This window comes from Sciurus carolinensis, chromosome 3 (assembly GCF_902686445.1).
Source record: "Sciurus carolinensis chromosome 3, mSciCar1.2, whole genome shotgun sequence".
Taxonomy (NCBI): Eukaryota; Metazoa; Chordata; class Mammalia; order Rodentia; family Sciuridae; genus Sciurus; species Sciurus carolinensis.
In genome coordinates this window covers 47,498,279-47,514,185 of record NC_062215.1, presented here as the reverse complement: position 1 = coordinate 47,514,185, position 15,907 = coordinate 47,498,279, and the positions used below count along the sequence as shown (strand labels likewise).

The 15,907-nt window shown below is 39.2% G+C and overlaps 1 protein-coding gene across 3 annotated transcripts in view; it reads left to right on the top strand.

Annotated features, from left to right (window-relative positions):
• Window positions 1-15,907, top strand: part of Myocd (myocardin) — a 103,487-nt gene that overhangs the window by 76,080 nt on the left and 11,500 nt on the right. For all 3 annotated transcript variants that reach the window (XM_047547142.1, XM_047547144.1, XM_047547143.1), the window contains 3 exons: window positions 6,142-7,071; window positions 9,399-9,542; window positions 10,583-10,711. In XM_047547142.1, coding sequence (XP_047403098.1) covers window positions 6,142-7,071; window positions 9,399-9,542; window positions 10,583-10,711 — 1,203 coding nt within the window. The remainder of the gene's footprint in view (window positions 1-6,141; window positions 7,072-9,398; window positions 9,543-10,582; window positions 10,712-15,907) is intronic.

Genomic DNA, 15,907 nt, shown 5'->3' with positions numbered 1-15,907 from the left:
GGACTTTAAATGCTTCCGTTTCATAGAGTTTGTTTCAATTTGGCATCCATACACCTAGCAGAAGATGCTGGGCTCTCTGAGTGGCGGGTCACTACCCTCCACTCTCCAAATCATAAATAAGTTCATAGAGATTAAAGGAGGCGACCTTACCTTGAAAACATGCTAAATGAAATAAGCTAGACACAATGAAACAAATAAAAACAAATATAGGAGGTACCTAGAAGGGCAAATTCACAGAGACAGAAGGTAGAATAAAAGTTACAAGGAGATGAGCCCAGGAAGGGTCCTGGAAAGGGGTGGTGTAATGGGTGCGGAGTGTCCAGTTGAGATGATAAAAAGTTCTGGGGATGGGTGGTGGTGATGTTTGCACAACAGTGTGAATGTACTTAATGCCACTGAAGTGTACACCCAAAAATGGTTCCTTGGTAAACCATATGATGTTTATTTTACCATGATGAAAAAATAATTATTTTCATCTAGGGTATCTGGATGAGAGCTTGGAGAGGCCTTAGTCCCAGAGGAAATAATCCTGATACAATGATGCCGTCAGCCAGAGCAGTCTCTGAAGGAGATTCCTTCTGTGTGCGTGTTTCAGAATCATTGGCTGGCAACCATTACAATAACTTGGAGAAGTGAAGGGGACAAGGGATGGAATGGTGGCTTCCAGTTTTTCACCACAAACTATAAGTTTGCCCTTTTACGTAGATTTGTACCCTGCAAGATCAGTTTTATCATTCCAATCTAAAAAGTGAAAATCAAAATCTTACAAGGTTAAGTGAAAGGCAATTTGACCAGCTCATAAAGGACAAAACTGGGGCTTGAACGTATATGACCAATTTCAAAGGTTTTGCCATTATCATGAGAGATGAAAATGGAAGGGGAGAGGTGGAGGGGAGAGGACTTGACTGAACTTGACCTCTCAGTGTGCGTGGGAAAGATGACACCAGTTACATCAATGGCCAAAACAGATTAAAAGGAAGAACTGACTTGAAGGGAGAGCAGCAAGCTCATTCGGTTTGGGAATATGAAGTGGCAGTTAACAGATGGGCAACTGAAAGAAAAGATCTGGCCAGTTTCGATCAATAAGAAATGTGTCCAGCTGTGTTGTCAGGGATAGGGACAGGCAATCTAGGGTCACGTGCAACATGGGGAGAGTTGAAACCAGAAAAGTGAATGAGATTGAAGGAAAATAAAAACAAAAGAGTGGGAAGGAAGGAAGGAAGGAAGGAAAGAAGGAAGGAAGGGAGGGAGGGAGGGAGATTGGGAGGGGAGAAAAGGCAAGGAATAAAGGGGTTGCATAGCCAGGCATTGTAGTGCACACCCATAATCCCAGCGGCTTGGGAGGCTTAGGCAGGAGGATCAGAGTTTCAAAGCCAACCTCAGTAATTTAGTGAGGCTTTAGGCAACCTAGTGAGATTCTGTCCCAAAATAAAAAATAAAAAGAACTGGGGGACTGGGGCTGTAGCTCAGTGGTAAAGTGCTTGACTAGCATGTGAGAGTCACTGGTTCTAATCCTTAGCACCGCATAAAAATAAACAAATAAAATGAAGGCATTCTTTCTATGTATCACTACAAAAAAATTTTTTTTAAAAAAGGACTGGGAATGTGGCTCAGTGGTTAAGTGCCCCTGGGTTCAATCCCCAGTACCAAAAAAAAAAAGGAGCTGCATAAAGCACATTTGGAGTTAGGAAGAAATAAGAGGGATTTAGGAAGGTGACCTCCCCTCCCCCACAAATAACTAGAAAATAAGACAGTACAGGCAATATTTTTTTTAAAAAAATGTTCACGTTTGGCTACATAAAAAGGAAAGAGCACTGAGAAGAGTTTGATTTCTCATTGAAAAGTTATTAATGGTTATATCATAGTAAATGGGGTTTTGAATTCTGCTTCTAAAAAACTGAAGAGTAAGTGGAGTGAGAGGGAGAAAGAGAGCCCAGGGGCCCAGGAAGCCTGAACACTGGGGAAATGTCTGATGGACATTAGGAAACAATCGTTTGTCACTCAAGGTGTCATAATGCTATTGCTTCTAGGTTTTCTTTTTTCTTTTTTAAGAGGAATTGTCTTCTAGAGACAGTTACCAAAATATTTACAGATGAAATTAAATGTTTCAAAAATCATCTAGGGGAGGCAGGGAAAGAAATGAAATTTTTGCTTCAAAAATCATCTAGGGGAGGCAGGGAAAGAAATAGGTTAGGGCATAAGAGAAATAAGATTGGGAATAAGTTGGTTGATAACTGTGGGTGTTGTTTGGTGAGTATATGAGGTTCATTATACTTGTCAATCAACACTGGTGTATGTTTGAATTTTTCTATAATAAATAGTTAAAAAATGTTGTCAATGATTAAAATGTCAGGGAATGTAGCAAAGAGGTAGGTGCAAGTTTTTGTCCCAAACAAGCCCACAGAGATAAGAATCTGAAATTTAAGGTAAATTGAACTCAGCAAGTGTTCATTTTATTTTAGAATATGAGCTACATTATTTAATAATGTAGCTTAAATTATTCAGTGCCAGAACAGATTCTAAAAATAAATGTAGAACTCATTAATTTTAAGTAATTCAAAATTAAAACAATAATGTGTTACCATCTTGCATTATTATTTTTTTTAACCAGCAAATCTAAAGGGTAAAAAATAGATAAGACATTACCAGCAAGATGATGGGGAAATAGAATATTCATTGCTAGTGTAAGTTGAGTCTATCTTTTTTCAATAACGTTTAACTGATTATAAAACAACATATATTCACAGTGAAATATGATAGTGCTTAGAAAAATAAATACTATTTTAATAGACAAGACTCTCAGAAAGCACAACAGATTATATTTCTCTCTAGATTTATGATGCATGTGAACATATTTGTTTTATAATAACTTTTGAAATAATTATGTGTACATAAATTTCTGACATGCTTTCTTTTTTTAACACATCATGAACATTTTTCATAACTTTTAGTAGCCAATAAAAGTTTTATTTTTAATAGCTACATATCATTCCACCACCTTGTTAACATTCCACTATAGGACATTTAACTAGCTGCCAAAATTTTTGTTATTCAAAAAATGATTTCAGTGGCCTATGTACATACATCTATTAATTTCTTTATTTCTCCAGGCTAACTACAGAGGATTGAAATTCTGGAATGAAAAATGTATTAATATTTTTAAAAGTTCTTGAGGCATATTACCAAATTTCTGTCCTGTACATTTGTTCCAGCTTATTCCCAGAAACAGCATGTTAAAGTAGCGCTACTCAAACATTAATGTATACGTGAATCACCCAGGCACTTGATAAAATGCAAGTTCTGATTCAGTAGGTCTGGGGAGGGGCTAGAGATTCTGCCTTTCTAACTAGATGCCAGATATTTTTTGCATTGATGATCATGTTCTAAAAAGGAAAATAATAAGACCTTTTTTTCTTTTTAACATTTTTATTTTTGCTACTAATTCACTAACACAAAGGGTTATTATTCATCTCTTTGTCAATTTGATGAATACCAACGTAGGTACATATTTATTTTACTTTCCTTTCTTGCATTACTAATGATGATACACATACATTATTGGCCATTAAGTAAATTTTATTTTTGTTTATGTGAAGCTGGATCATATCCCTTATCTATTTTTATATTTGGTATCAGTCTTTTTTCTTTCTTATTGGTAAGAAATTTAATACATTGAGGTTTTTAACAGTTTATTATTTGTGCTGCAATCATTTTTTTCCAAGATTGCTATTTGGATCTGCATTTTGTTTATGGTTCTTGTGACTTATAGAAGTTTTAAATTTTTGTTGTCAATATTTTTATGGTTTCTTCCTTTAAATTTATGCTCAAAAGATCTTTTCCTATAGACTCTCAAAAGAATATTCTCCTATATATTCTTTTTGCAGAATTATTGACACTTACCTACTTAATCTATTTTCATTTTTAATCACAAAAGCAATATGCTTATGTGGAGTATTTAGAAAATACAGATAAGGAAGTCCATTATTGACATTTTAGTATATATGTATCTAGATATCTTCATATGCAAATAGATTCAAAAATGCACATTATCTATATAACTCACTTAAAAATAGAATCAATTCAAATTTTCTTTCACTTAATAATATACCATAAGTAAATATTCATCATCCAAGGTCAACAAATATCTTATAGCATCAATCTTTTTTTTGCAGGGGCACCAGGGACTGAACCCAGAGGTGCTTTACCACTTTACTAATCCCCAATCCTTTTTATTTTTTATTTTGAGGCAGGGTTTCGCTAAGTTGCTTAGGGCCTCTAACTTGCTGAAGCTGGCCTCCAATTTGTGATCCTCCTGTCTCAGCCTCCTGCTATTGGGATTATAGGCATGCAGAGGTAGAGCATCAAATCTTAAAGGCTTTGTAGCACTCCATCATTTGCAAGCACCATCATTTATTCAACCAGTTCCCATATTTGTGAATATTTTGTAGTTTCCAATTTATGAACATTATAAAAAATGCAGGGATCAACTAGTTACTTATGAATGGATATAACAATAATAGTAAGCCTCCACCATTATGTACCATTATGTACTAAAAAAAGTATGGAAAAGGCCAGGCACAGTGGCACACGCCTGTAATCTCAGCGACTCAGGAGGCTGAGGCAGGAGGATCATGAACTCAAAGCAAGCCTCAGCAACTTAGCCAGGCCCTAAACAACTCAGTGAGATCCTGTCTCTAAATAAAATACAAAAAAAGTGGGTTGCAGACGCAGCTTAGTGGTTGAGCACCCCTGGGTTCAATCCCCAGTACCAAAAAAAAAAAAAAAAAAAAATATATATATATATATATATATATATATATATATATATATATGGAAAAAATATTAAGTCCTTACATTGCACAGCCCTTTACGAGCAACTATTTCAACTATTCAACTATTCAAGCCATTTGCACCCTCACAGAAATATATAAGGTATGTATTATCATCTCCATGTAACAGATAAGGCACTGAGAACCACGGAGCTGGCAACAGGCAGGGTCAAGGTTTGGACTGATATTTTTATCATCTCTCTCTCTTTCTCTCTCTCTCTCCCTCCCTCCCTCACTCTAAGACTGTCAACCACTCATCATTAAAATTAGGACATAAATGTTAATGTGCAGTTGTGGTCCCAAAGTCTAGTCTAGGGACCTGAAGCATCAACATCCCCTGGGAATTTGTTAGACATGCAAAATCTCAGTTGCCACCCCAGATTTATTGAAATCAAGGTGGAGTATGTGTTCTCACACACCCTGAGTTGCTCAAGTGTGTGCTTACGTTTGAGGAAGAGGGTGTCATGAGGAGGCCTCACCCAGAAAGCCAGAAGTCCTGTAAACTCAGCTAGGCTTGGGGATTAGCTAGGGCTGTGTCTTCACCAGGCAACTACGACTTTGTTCATCTATAAAATGGGAACAGGGACCAACACGGGGGTTTAAGGGCAGCAGATTATGTAACTTTTACCATTAATTGAAGATCTAGGGCTGGGGAGATAGCTCAGTTGGTAAAGTGCTTGCCTTACAAGCACAGGGCCCTAGGTTTGAGCCCCAGCACTGAAAAAAAAAAAAAAAAAAATCTACATTTCTATGACTCTCAGGCCATCAACACTTGATTTAGATAGTCCCCAACTTATGATGACTCATGATTTTTTACTTTATAATGTTGAGAAAAGAACGAACACATGTTCAGTATGCATTGCACTACAAATTTTGAACTCTTCTCTTCAAGCATATTGCTAGCTGCTCCTTTCTGATGATGCTGGGCAACAGGGACCATAGCTCCCCATCTCCCCTATAATAACAGAATGAACTCACACTCTATGGTGTACTGTGTCACTCAACTGAGATGGTCTTTAAGGTTAGGTGAATTAAATGCATTTTGATTTCCGATCTTTTCAGTTTACCATGGAATTATCAGGACCTAACCCCATCGTACATTGAGGAGCATCTGATAAAGTAAAAAAGAGTCATTAAAATTGTGCAAAACCAATTTATATCAATGGTAGGAGGAGATATTGGAAAGAAATGTAAAAAGAGAGAAATGAATATTATAAAATTCCATGTGATGTTTTAAAGCTAATTTAATAATGAGACTTTTAAAAAACTATTGCCATTAGACAGCACACTAACAACGTCCTGGTTTCTTTAGGTCTCTGAATTAAGACAACAGCTTCGAATACGGGGCTTGCCTGTGTCAGGCACCAAAACGGCCCTCATGGACCGGCTTCGACCCTTCCAGGACTGTTCAGGCAGCTCTGTGCCCAACTTCGGAGATATAACGACCGTCACTTTTCCTGTTACACCCAACACACTGCCCAATTACCAGTCCTCCCCTTCCACCAGTGCCTTATCCAACGGCTTCTACCGCTTCGGCAGCACCAGCTCCAGCCCCCCAATCTCCCCTGCCTCGTCCGACCTGTCAGTGGCCGGGTCCCTGCCCGACACCTTCAACGACGCCTCCCCGTCCTTCGGCCTGCACCCGTCCCCAGTGCATGTCTGCACCGAGGAAAGCCTCATGAGCAGCCTGAACGGGGGATCGGGTCCTTCCGAGCTGGATGGGCTGGACTCCGAGAAGGACAAGATGCTGGTGGAGAAGCAGAAGGTGATAAATGAACTTACCTGGAAACTGCAGCAAGAACAAAGGCAGGTGGAAGAGCTGAGGATGCAACTCCAGAAGCAGAAAAGCAATAACTGTCCAGAGAAGAAGCCCCTACCTTTCTTAACTGCCCCCATCAAGCAGGAAGATGCGGTCTCCAGCTGTCCTTTTGCGTCCCAACAAGTATCTGTGAAAGGACAAAACAGCTCGGAGAGTCAACCGCCGGCTTGCGAAGCTGCTCAACTCCTACCCCTTGGAAACGCTCACTGTGTGGAGTCCTCAGGTCAAACCAACGTACTTTCTTCCACATTTCTCAGTCCCCAATGCTCCCCTCAGCATTCGCCACTGGGAGCTCTGAAAAGCCCACAGCACATCAGTCTGCCCCCATCGCCCAACAACCATTACTTCCTACCCTCATCTTCCGGGTCACAGGGAGAAGGGCACAGGGTCTCCTCACCCATCAGCCAAGTGTGCACCGCACAGGTAAGAACACCTTGCAACACACCCAGTGTATCCCTCTTTCAGGAAGCAGAAGATGAATTTTCAGCTACTAAAGAGGCTATACAATCTACCAAGACTCCACAGTAGACCAAATTCAGTTATCTTCTAAGACAGGGCTGGCACAGTTGGTCTATAACCGGTCAGATGGAGCCAGGCACCCTGGCTCAAACCTGTAAGGCCAGCGATTTGGGAGGGAGCCTGAAGCAGGAGGATCACAAGTTGGGGAGCAGTCCCTGCAACTCAGCAAAACCTATCTCAAAATAAAAAATTAGAAAAGGTTGGGGATACAGCTTAGTGGTAAATTACTTCTGGATTCAATCCCTTATGCCAAATTAATTAATTAAAAGAATGTACTAGATGGTAAATATTTGGGGTTTTGCAAGTCATAACTACTTAATTTTGCCCTTTCATCACATAAACAGTCATAGATATCTTGTAAATGAATGCATGTGGCTCCAATAAAACTTTATTTGTAAAAACAGGCAGTAAACACAATTTAATTTATGGACTATAGTTTGCTGACCACTGCTCTCAGGACTGCTTGGAATCAACCCTTATGATAGCCCAAATCATTTCATCAAGTGAACCTAAGTGGAAATTACCAGACCTTATTCCTCTCTCCATGTAATTGTCTGTATAATAGAAGTATTTACCCAGCACCTACTCTGTGCTATGCTCTATTCTAGCCACTGGAGATTAGTGCTGAACTAACCAAGTAATCTCTATCTCATGGGAAGACAGACAATAAGCAAAAAAATCTTTAAAAAGTAAATTATATAACGTATCAGAAGATGATACATCTCATGGAGAAAGAGCAGAGAGAGTGTTGTATTTGTGTGAGAAGTTTGGAAATTTATAACCTTGAATCAAAGGGCCAGGGACATTTGGGCAAAACCTTGAAAGAGTTAAAAGAGAAAAACCTCATGAATATTTTGGTGAAGTCACTGAAGGCAAAAGAGAAACAGAAAGAACACAGGTCCTGAGGTGGGAGAATGTGTGGAATGTTCAGAAATTAGGAGTTAGAAGAGTTATAGACTTACAGAGTAATTCAAAGACTAGACCAACATGATCAGTGAAGACTTTCGTTTTGTCCCTGAAGTGGCGAATGATTGAGAAAGTGAGTCTGAGTCCCTTTGAGAAAGTAAATTATATTATAAAAAGGTTCTGGAATTAGGAAAGGAATAGGAAGAAACCCCATGCTGATTGGATACATGCCAAGTGCCAAGTATTAAGAGGCATGCATATAAGTAATTCATTGTCAAAACAACTGAGTTGTTCTTTAGTCATCATTGAGGAAATGAAGCTCAGGGAAGTTAGACCCATTGCCCAGGATCACATGAACCAGGATTAGTAGATTGTAAAGTTCATGTCCTTTTCACACTGAATATTGCTACCTTGGGAGTATGAGGTATGGCCAAAGATAATGAAAATACCTTGGCACAAGCTTACCAAAACAACACATTCAAATGAGTGATACCCATTACTGAGGAGCACTGTGGGGGCATTGGGCCTAAAATGGATTATCATCATTGTTAATAAATATTTACTGAATGCATAATATCCTAGGCAACGGTGGAAAAAAATAGCTCTAGCCATGTAGCTCTGAGCCATAGTTTTCAATTTTGATGATTTTGGTGCTATCAAGAAGAATATTTATACAATGGTTTATGGTTTACAAAACTCTTTGAAAACATTAACAATTTCATGTTAAAAAATATAACAGTAGGACTGGGGATATAGCTCAGTTGGTAGAGTGCTCGCCTTGCAAGCACAAGGCCCTGGGTTCGATCCCCAGCACCACAAAAAAATATAACAATATAGACAAGACTGTGCCTATATAGCACTAAATGCCACACAAAGTTGTTAGATGGGGGGAAAAGATTGATCATAAAGGTCTAGGAAGATTTTGTGAATGGATCAGACTTTACCAGAAGTGTAGCATTGAAATAGGGAGGGAAGCAAGAAAAGGACCTTCCACATGAACAAAGATGGTGAGGTGGACTGTACAGTCTCACGTTCGGTGTAAGAGTTTAAGCTTGCAGAGGAGTAAACAGTACCAGAAGCAAATTGCAAATTGAACACTTATCCACGTTAGAGGTGGAGATCCTATGCTGGAATTTGTGAGAGGCACTGGAAATTTGTGAGCAGTATGTGAAAAGTGCAAAGGCAGATTTTAGGCACATTCCTCTGCTAATAGAATTTGGGAATTCCTGTAAAGATAAGACTCCAAGGGGCACAGGGCAGAGACCTGCAAAAGCAATATGACAGCACACCTCTGACATTGAGCTGGCACTTCTTCCTTTCTACAGAACTCAGGGGCACACGACGGCCATCCTCCAAGCTTCTCTCCCCAGCCTTCCAGCCTCCACCCTGCTTTCTCTGGAGCCCAGGCAGATAGCAGTCATGGTGCTGGGGGCAACCCTTGCCCTAAAAGCCCAGGTGTACAGCCAAAGGTAAGTACCTGGTAAAGGTTTAGACCTGAGATACATATCACCTCTTCTCCCTTCTGGGCCTCCCTCCCCCATCCTCTAATGTAAATGACGAGGTTCAGACAGAAGAAAATTTCCTTTCAGAGAGAAACAGGTTCTCTTGAAATGCTTTGAAATGGATATACAAATATGAGTTAAGAAATCTCCCAGGGAATCATTGCTAGGAGTCATTCCAGTAATCATGGTGACGAAAATGGCATGGTGTGTTTGCAAAGCAGTGTGGGCAACAAACCAGTTTCTGTTAAGTTGAAGATTGGAATAGAGGTGCATGGGAAAAGAATGTTGGAAGAAAAGTGAGATACAGGAATTCTTGGAAAGGACCAGAGAGGTGCAAAAAGTTGGGATCACAGTGCCATATCTCTGTGGCAAAAGGGAGAAATGATGTGCATCATCTGGCAGAAGAAACCAGGGGTGGGAAGGATCCAGAATATGAGGTGTTCCAAGGTGCAATAAGGTGGTAGGAGGGAGACAAACATAAGCTAGTCATGACATAAAAGAGTCACATGCCACAGAGCAGAGAAGGTACGGGGGGCCTGACGTGGGCCAGGCACCCACAGGAGAACATACTTACAATAAACAAAGCTGGTCCCCACAGAGACCCAGCAATGCCTCTAACTCAGCAAATATACGCTTGGAATGAAATGACCTGGAGAATGAATTACTCTGGAAATTCCTGAGTTGGTGAATTCCTTTGTATTGGATTAGACTCTGATTTCCTTTCCTTGTTTTTTCTTGTTTTCTCCCAAGAGAAGAGGGTGCACTTTAGGGGGGAAATAAAGTTGTAGAGTTCCCACTTTAAGATGCCACCAGCAATAAATCCCCAGGAATATATACTACTGTTGGTAAACTAGAAGTAGTTATTATTATCTTATCTCTGGCTAGTTACTGTTGTGGTTGTTGTCTTAGATCTAGTTTTTTAAGTAGCTTGTGAATTCTAGAACAGAAGCAGTACCACTTCTGATCCATGAATTGAACGCCTTTCTCTGTATTTTACTGACACGCAGATGACTGGTTTACATTCTTCTGATAAGACGGGGCCAAAGTTTTCAATCGCATCCCCAACTTTTTCTAAGTCAAGTTCAACAGTTTCAGAGATAACACAGCCTCCTTCCTATGAAGATGCAGTCAAGCAGGTAATCACATGGTTTGTTTCTTATGCAAGGTCAGATGGACTCAGTGGACATGGTTGTATATTGTTAAACTTCACGCAGTCTGTAAATTCCGATGTTGAGTGTGTTGGGTGCCTCCCCAACGGAATGAGCAAAGTACACACTAAGAGTATTGATGGTACTATATGTGTATACAGATGGTTCCCATTTAGGATGGTTCAGCTTATGATGTTTCAACTTTATGATGGTATGAAGCAAGACACTGTACACTGCACTCAAATGTATACTTTGCGTTTGGATCCTTTCCCAGGCTGGTGATGGGCTATAATCCTCTCTCGAGGCTGGGCAGCAGCAGCAAGCCTCAGTTCCCAGTCACCCCACAGCCAAGATGGAAAGCACCTCATGCTCCATTGTGCTGTGTTGCTAAGCCATCATGCCTAGTGGCCTAGGTGTATTAAATGCACTTTTGATTTGTGGTATTGTCAGTTGACAGTGGGCTTATCAGAGTGTAATCCCATCATAAGTCAAGGAGCATCCATAGAAGCTGAGACATGCAGGAAGAAGAGGCTAGGCTGGCATCCAGGATGCCTGGTCTCAGTGCCAGCTCTGCCACCTGCCACTGCCACTGAGGTTGGGCACATACTCAACTTCTATAAAAGAGGGTCCATATTTACTTTGTAAGGATTCTACATAATCTAGCACTTACCATATTGTTTGGGCACATGGTAGGTTCTCAAATACGTGAAAGAAATTGTCGAGGCAATACTTTCTAACATTTCTTCCTGGCTTTAGAATCCAACAGTCCGGGCAAAATATTGAAGGTTGTTGAAGCTGAATGATGAATTCAGGGAGGTTCCTTGTATCCTCTACTTTCATTGATGTTAGGAAAGTTTCAAAATACAAAAGTAAGAAAAAGAAAAATAGGCCCAGAGTGCTGGTATATGCCTGTAATCCCAGCAGCTCGGGAAGCTGAGGCAGGAGGATCACAAATTCAAAGCCAGTTTCAGCAATGTAGCCAAGCCCTAAGCAACTTAGGGAGACTCTGTCTCAAAATAAAATATTTAAAAAGGGCTGGAGATGTAGATCAGTGGTTAAGTGCCCCTCGGTTCAATCCCTGGTACCCCTCTAAAAAATAATAATAATAACAACAACAATAAAGAAAACAGTAAGTGATCTTACATAGTCAGCCCAGTGTGTCATGGATTCAACCAGTTGTGGCTTAAATATGCTTTGTGAAAAAAAATTCTGCAAGTTAAAAAAAAAAAAAACCTTGATGTTATGGGGTGCAACTTAAGAACAGACCAATCACCACTGAAAAGTCCAAATTTGAGAGTCATTATTAAGCTGGCCGGCTGACTGTCTCACACAATGCCCCAAAAAATGGCTATTGGGAGAACAGCCCCGACCACAGGGTTGTAGGAGTTCTTATACCAAAAATCATATTAATCATAAGTGTCTGTTGCTGTAATTCGAAATTACACATTAACATCATGAGATCATCGACAGAGGGGGACATGGGTCAAAATGACCCTTACCTAGGTATAAACTAAAGAATGGTTACTAACATCCACACAATCGCTGTTCACATGGTACATTGTTTAGGTGCAATAGGAATCAGAAGAGAGCAATTTCTCTTTACATAGGAATTATCATTCTGTATTGTTAAACATGTCACACTAAGTAACTGATGATGGGCACAGAGGAGGGGTGTTCCCATGGGAGAAGCTTATTTCCTACATAACATGGAGTCTCAGATCAAAATGGAGTCTGTTTAGTCAGTTCCCTTAGAGTCTGGCCTATAACATTCTCATGGAGCCAGATCTGTCAGCCCATCACACTTGAACTGGCCACATGCCAAGCACTATGTAGAACCCAAGCAAATAAAGTGATGTGTGCCTCGTGTTAGCCTCTTGCCACTTCACAGATCCCCCCTCTCTTTCCAAAGATTGTTTGAACATCGTCCACTCATGTCCCATTCATGTGCTATACTAGGCCTATGAGGGTTACATCTGTAAAGACATGTACAGACTTGTACGTGACTCCCTAAGCAATATGGTACAACAACTTTAGTGAATCAGGTAATATAAGTAATGTAAAGATGATTTAAAGTATACATGAGGATATATGTAATATATGTAGGTTTTTATGCAAATACTACATGTTTTAAATTTTTTTATTGTAAACAAATGGGATACATGTTGTTTCTCTGTTTGTACATGGCGTAAAGGCATACCATTTGTGTAATCAAAAATTTACATAGGGTAATGTTGCTTGATTCATTCTGTTATTTTTGCCCTTCCCCCCACCCCTCCCACCCCTCTTTTCCCTCTATACAGTCCTTCCTTCCTCCATTCTTGCCCCCCTCCCTAAACCTAACTCTAACCCTAACACTAACCCCTCCAACCCCCCATTATATGTCTTCATCCACTTATTAGTAATATCATTCGTCCTTTGTTTTTTTGAGATTGGCTTATCTCACTTAGCATGATATTCTCCAATTTCATCCATTTGCCTGCAAATGCCATAATTTTATCATTCTTCATGGCTGAGTAATATTCCATTGTATATTCCACAGTTTCTTTATCCATTCATCAATTGAAGGACATCTAGGTTGGTTCCACAATCTGGCTATTGTGAATTGAGCAGCTATGAACATTGATGTGGCTATATCTCTGTAGTATGCTGATTTTAAGTCCTTTGGGTCAAGGAGTGGGATAGCTGGGTCAAATGGTGGTTCCATTCCAAGTTTTCTAAGGAATCTCCACACTGCTTTCCTGAGTGGCTGCACTAATTTGCAGCCCCACCAGCAATGTATGAGCGTACCTTTCTCCCCACATCCTCGCCAACACCTGTTGTTGCTTGTATTCTTGATAATCGCCATTCTAATTGGGGTGAGATGGAATCTTAGGGTAGTTTTGATTTGCATTTCTCTTATTACTAAAGATGTTGAACATTTTTCCATATGTTTATTGATTGCTTGTAGATCTTCTGTGAAGTGTCTATTCATTTCCTTAGCCCATTTGTCGATTGGGTTATATGCATTCTTGGTGTAGAGTTTTTTGAGTTCTTTATAGATTCTGGAGAAGTGCTCTATCTGAAGTATGATTGGCAAAGATTTTCTCCCACTCTGTAGGCTCTTTCTTCGCATTGCTGATAGTTTCCTTTGCTAAGAGAAAGCTTTTTAGTTTGAATCTATTGATTCTTGCTTTTCTTTCTTGTGCTATGGGAGTCCTGTTGAGGAAGTCTGGTCCTAAGCCGATATGTTGAAGCTCTGGACCTACTTTTTCTTCTATAAGATGCAAGGTCTCTGGTCTGATTCCAAGGTTCTTAATCCATTTTGAGTTTAGTTTCGTGCATGGTGAGAGATATGGGTTTAGTTTCATTCTGTTGCATATGAATTTCCAATTCTCCCAGCACCATTTGTTGAAGAGGCTATCTTTTCTCCATTGCATATTTTTGGCCCCTTTGTCTAGTATGAGAAAATTGTATTTATTTGGGTTTGTGTCCGTGTCCTCTATTCTGTACCATTGATCTACCTGTCTATTTTGGTACCAATACCATGCTGTTTTTGTTACTATTGCTTTGTAGTAGAGTTGAAGATCTGGTATTGCGATACCCACTGCTTCACTCTTTCTGCTAAGGATTGCTTTAGCTATTCTGGTTTCTTATTCTTCCAGATGAATTTCATAATTGCTTGCTCTATTTCTGTAAGGTACGTCATTGGGATTTTAATTGCAATTGCATTGAATCTGTATAGCACTTTTGGTAGTATGGCCATTTTGACAATATTAATTCTTCCTATCCAAGAACATGGGAGATCTTTCCATCTTCTAAGGTTTTCTTTAATTTCTTTCTTTAGTGTTCTGTAGTTCTCATTGTAGATCTTCTTCTGTGAGAAGATTTTTTGTGAGATTGATTCTTTTGTGAGATTGATTCCCAAGTATTTTATTTTTTTCAAGGCTATTGTGAGTGGGGTAGTTTTCCTAATTATTCTTTCCAAAGATTCATCACTTATATATAAAAATGCATTAGATTTATGTGCATTGATCTTATATCCTGCTACTTTACTGAATTCACTTATGAGTTCTAAAAGTTTTCTGGTGGAATTTCCTGGTTCCTCTAAGTATATAATCATATCATCAGCAAATAGGGATAGTTTGAGTTCTTCTTTTCCTATTCGTATCCCTTTAATTTCTTTGGTCTCTCTAATTGCTCTGGCTAGAGTTTCAAGGACAATATTGAATAGAAGTGGTGAAAGAGGGCATCCCTGCCCTTTTCCAGTTTTTAGGGGGGAATGCTTTCAGTTTTTCACCATTTAGAATGATATTGGCCATGGGCTTAGCATAGATGGCCTTTACAATGTTAAAGAATGTTCCCACTATCCCTATTTTTTCTAGTGTTTTGAGCATGAAGGGGTGCTGTATTTTATCAAATGCTTTTCCTGCATCTATTGAAATAATCATGTGATTCTTGACTTTAAGTCTATTGATATGGTGAATTACATTTATTGATTTCCTGATGTTGAACCAACCTTGCATCCCTGGGATGAAACCCACTTGATCATGGTGCACTATCTTTTTAATATGTTTTTGTATGCGATTTGCTAAAATTTTGTTGAGAATTTTTGCGTTGATGTTCATTAAGGATATTGGTCTGAAATTTTCTTTCCTCGATGTGTCTCTGTCTGGTTTAGGTATCAGGGTAATTATTGGCTTCATAGAATGAGTTTGGGAGGGTTCCCTCCTCTTCTATTTTATGGAATACTTTGAGAAGTATTGGAATGAGCTCTTCTTTAAAGGTTTTGTAGAACTCGGCTGAGAACCCATCTGGTCCCGGACTTTCTTTGTTGGTAGGCTTTTGATGACTTCTTCTATTTCATTACTTGAAATTGGTCTATTTAAATTGTGTATGTCCTCCTCGTTCAGTTTAGGCAATTCATATGTCTCTAGAAACCTGTTGATGTCTTCAAAATTTTCTATTTTGTTGGAGTATAGATTTTCAAAATAGCTTCTAATTATGTTTTGTATTTCAATTGTGTCTGTTGTGATATTTCCTTGTTCATTCTGAATTTTAGTGATTTGGATTTTCTCTTGTCTTCTCTTTGTTAGTATGGCTAAAGGTTTATCAATTTTGTTTATTTTTCAAAGAACCAACTATTTATTTTGTCAATTTTTTGTATTGTTTCTTTTGTTTCAATTTCGTTGATTTCAGCTCTGAGTT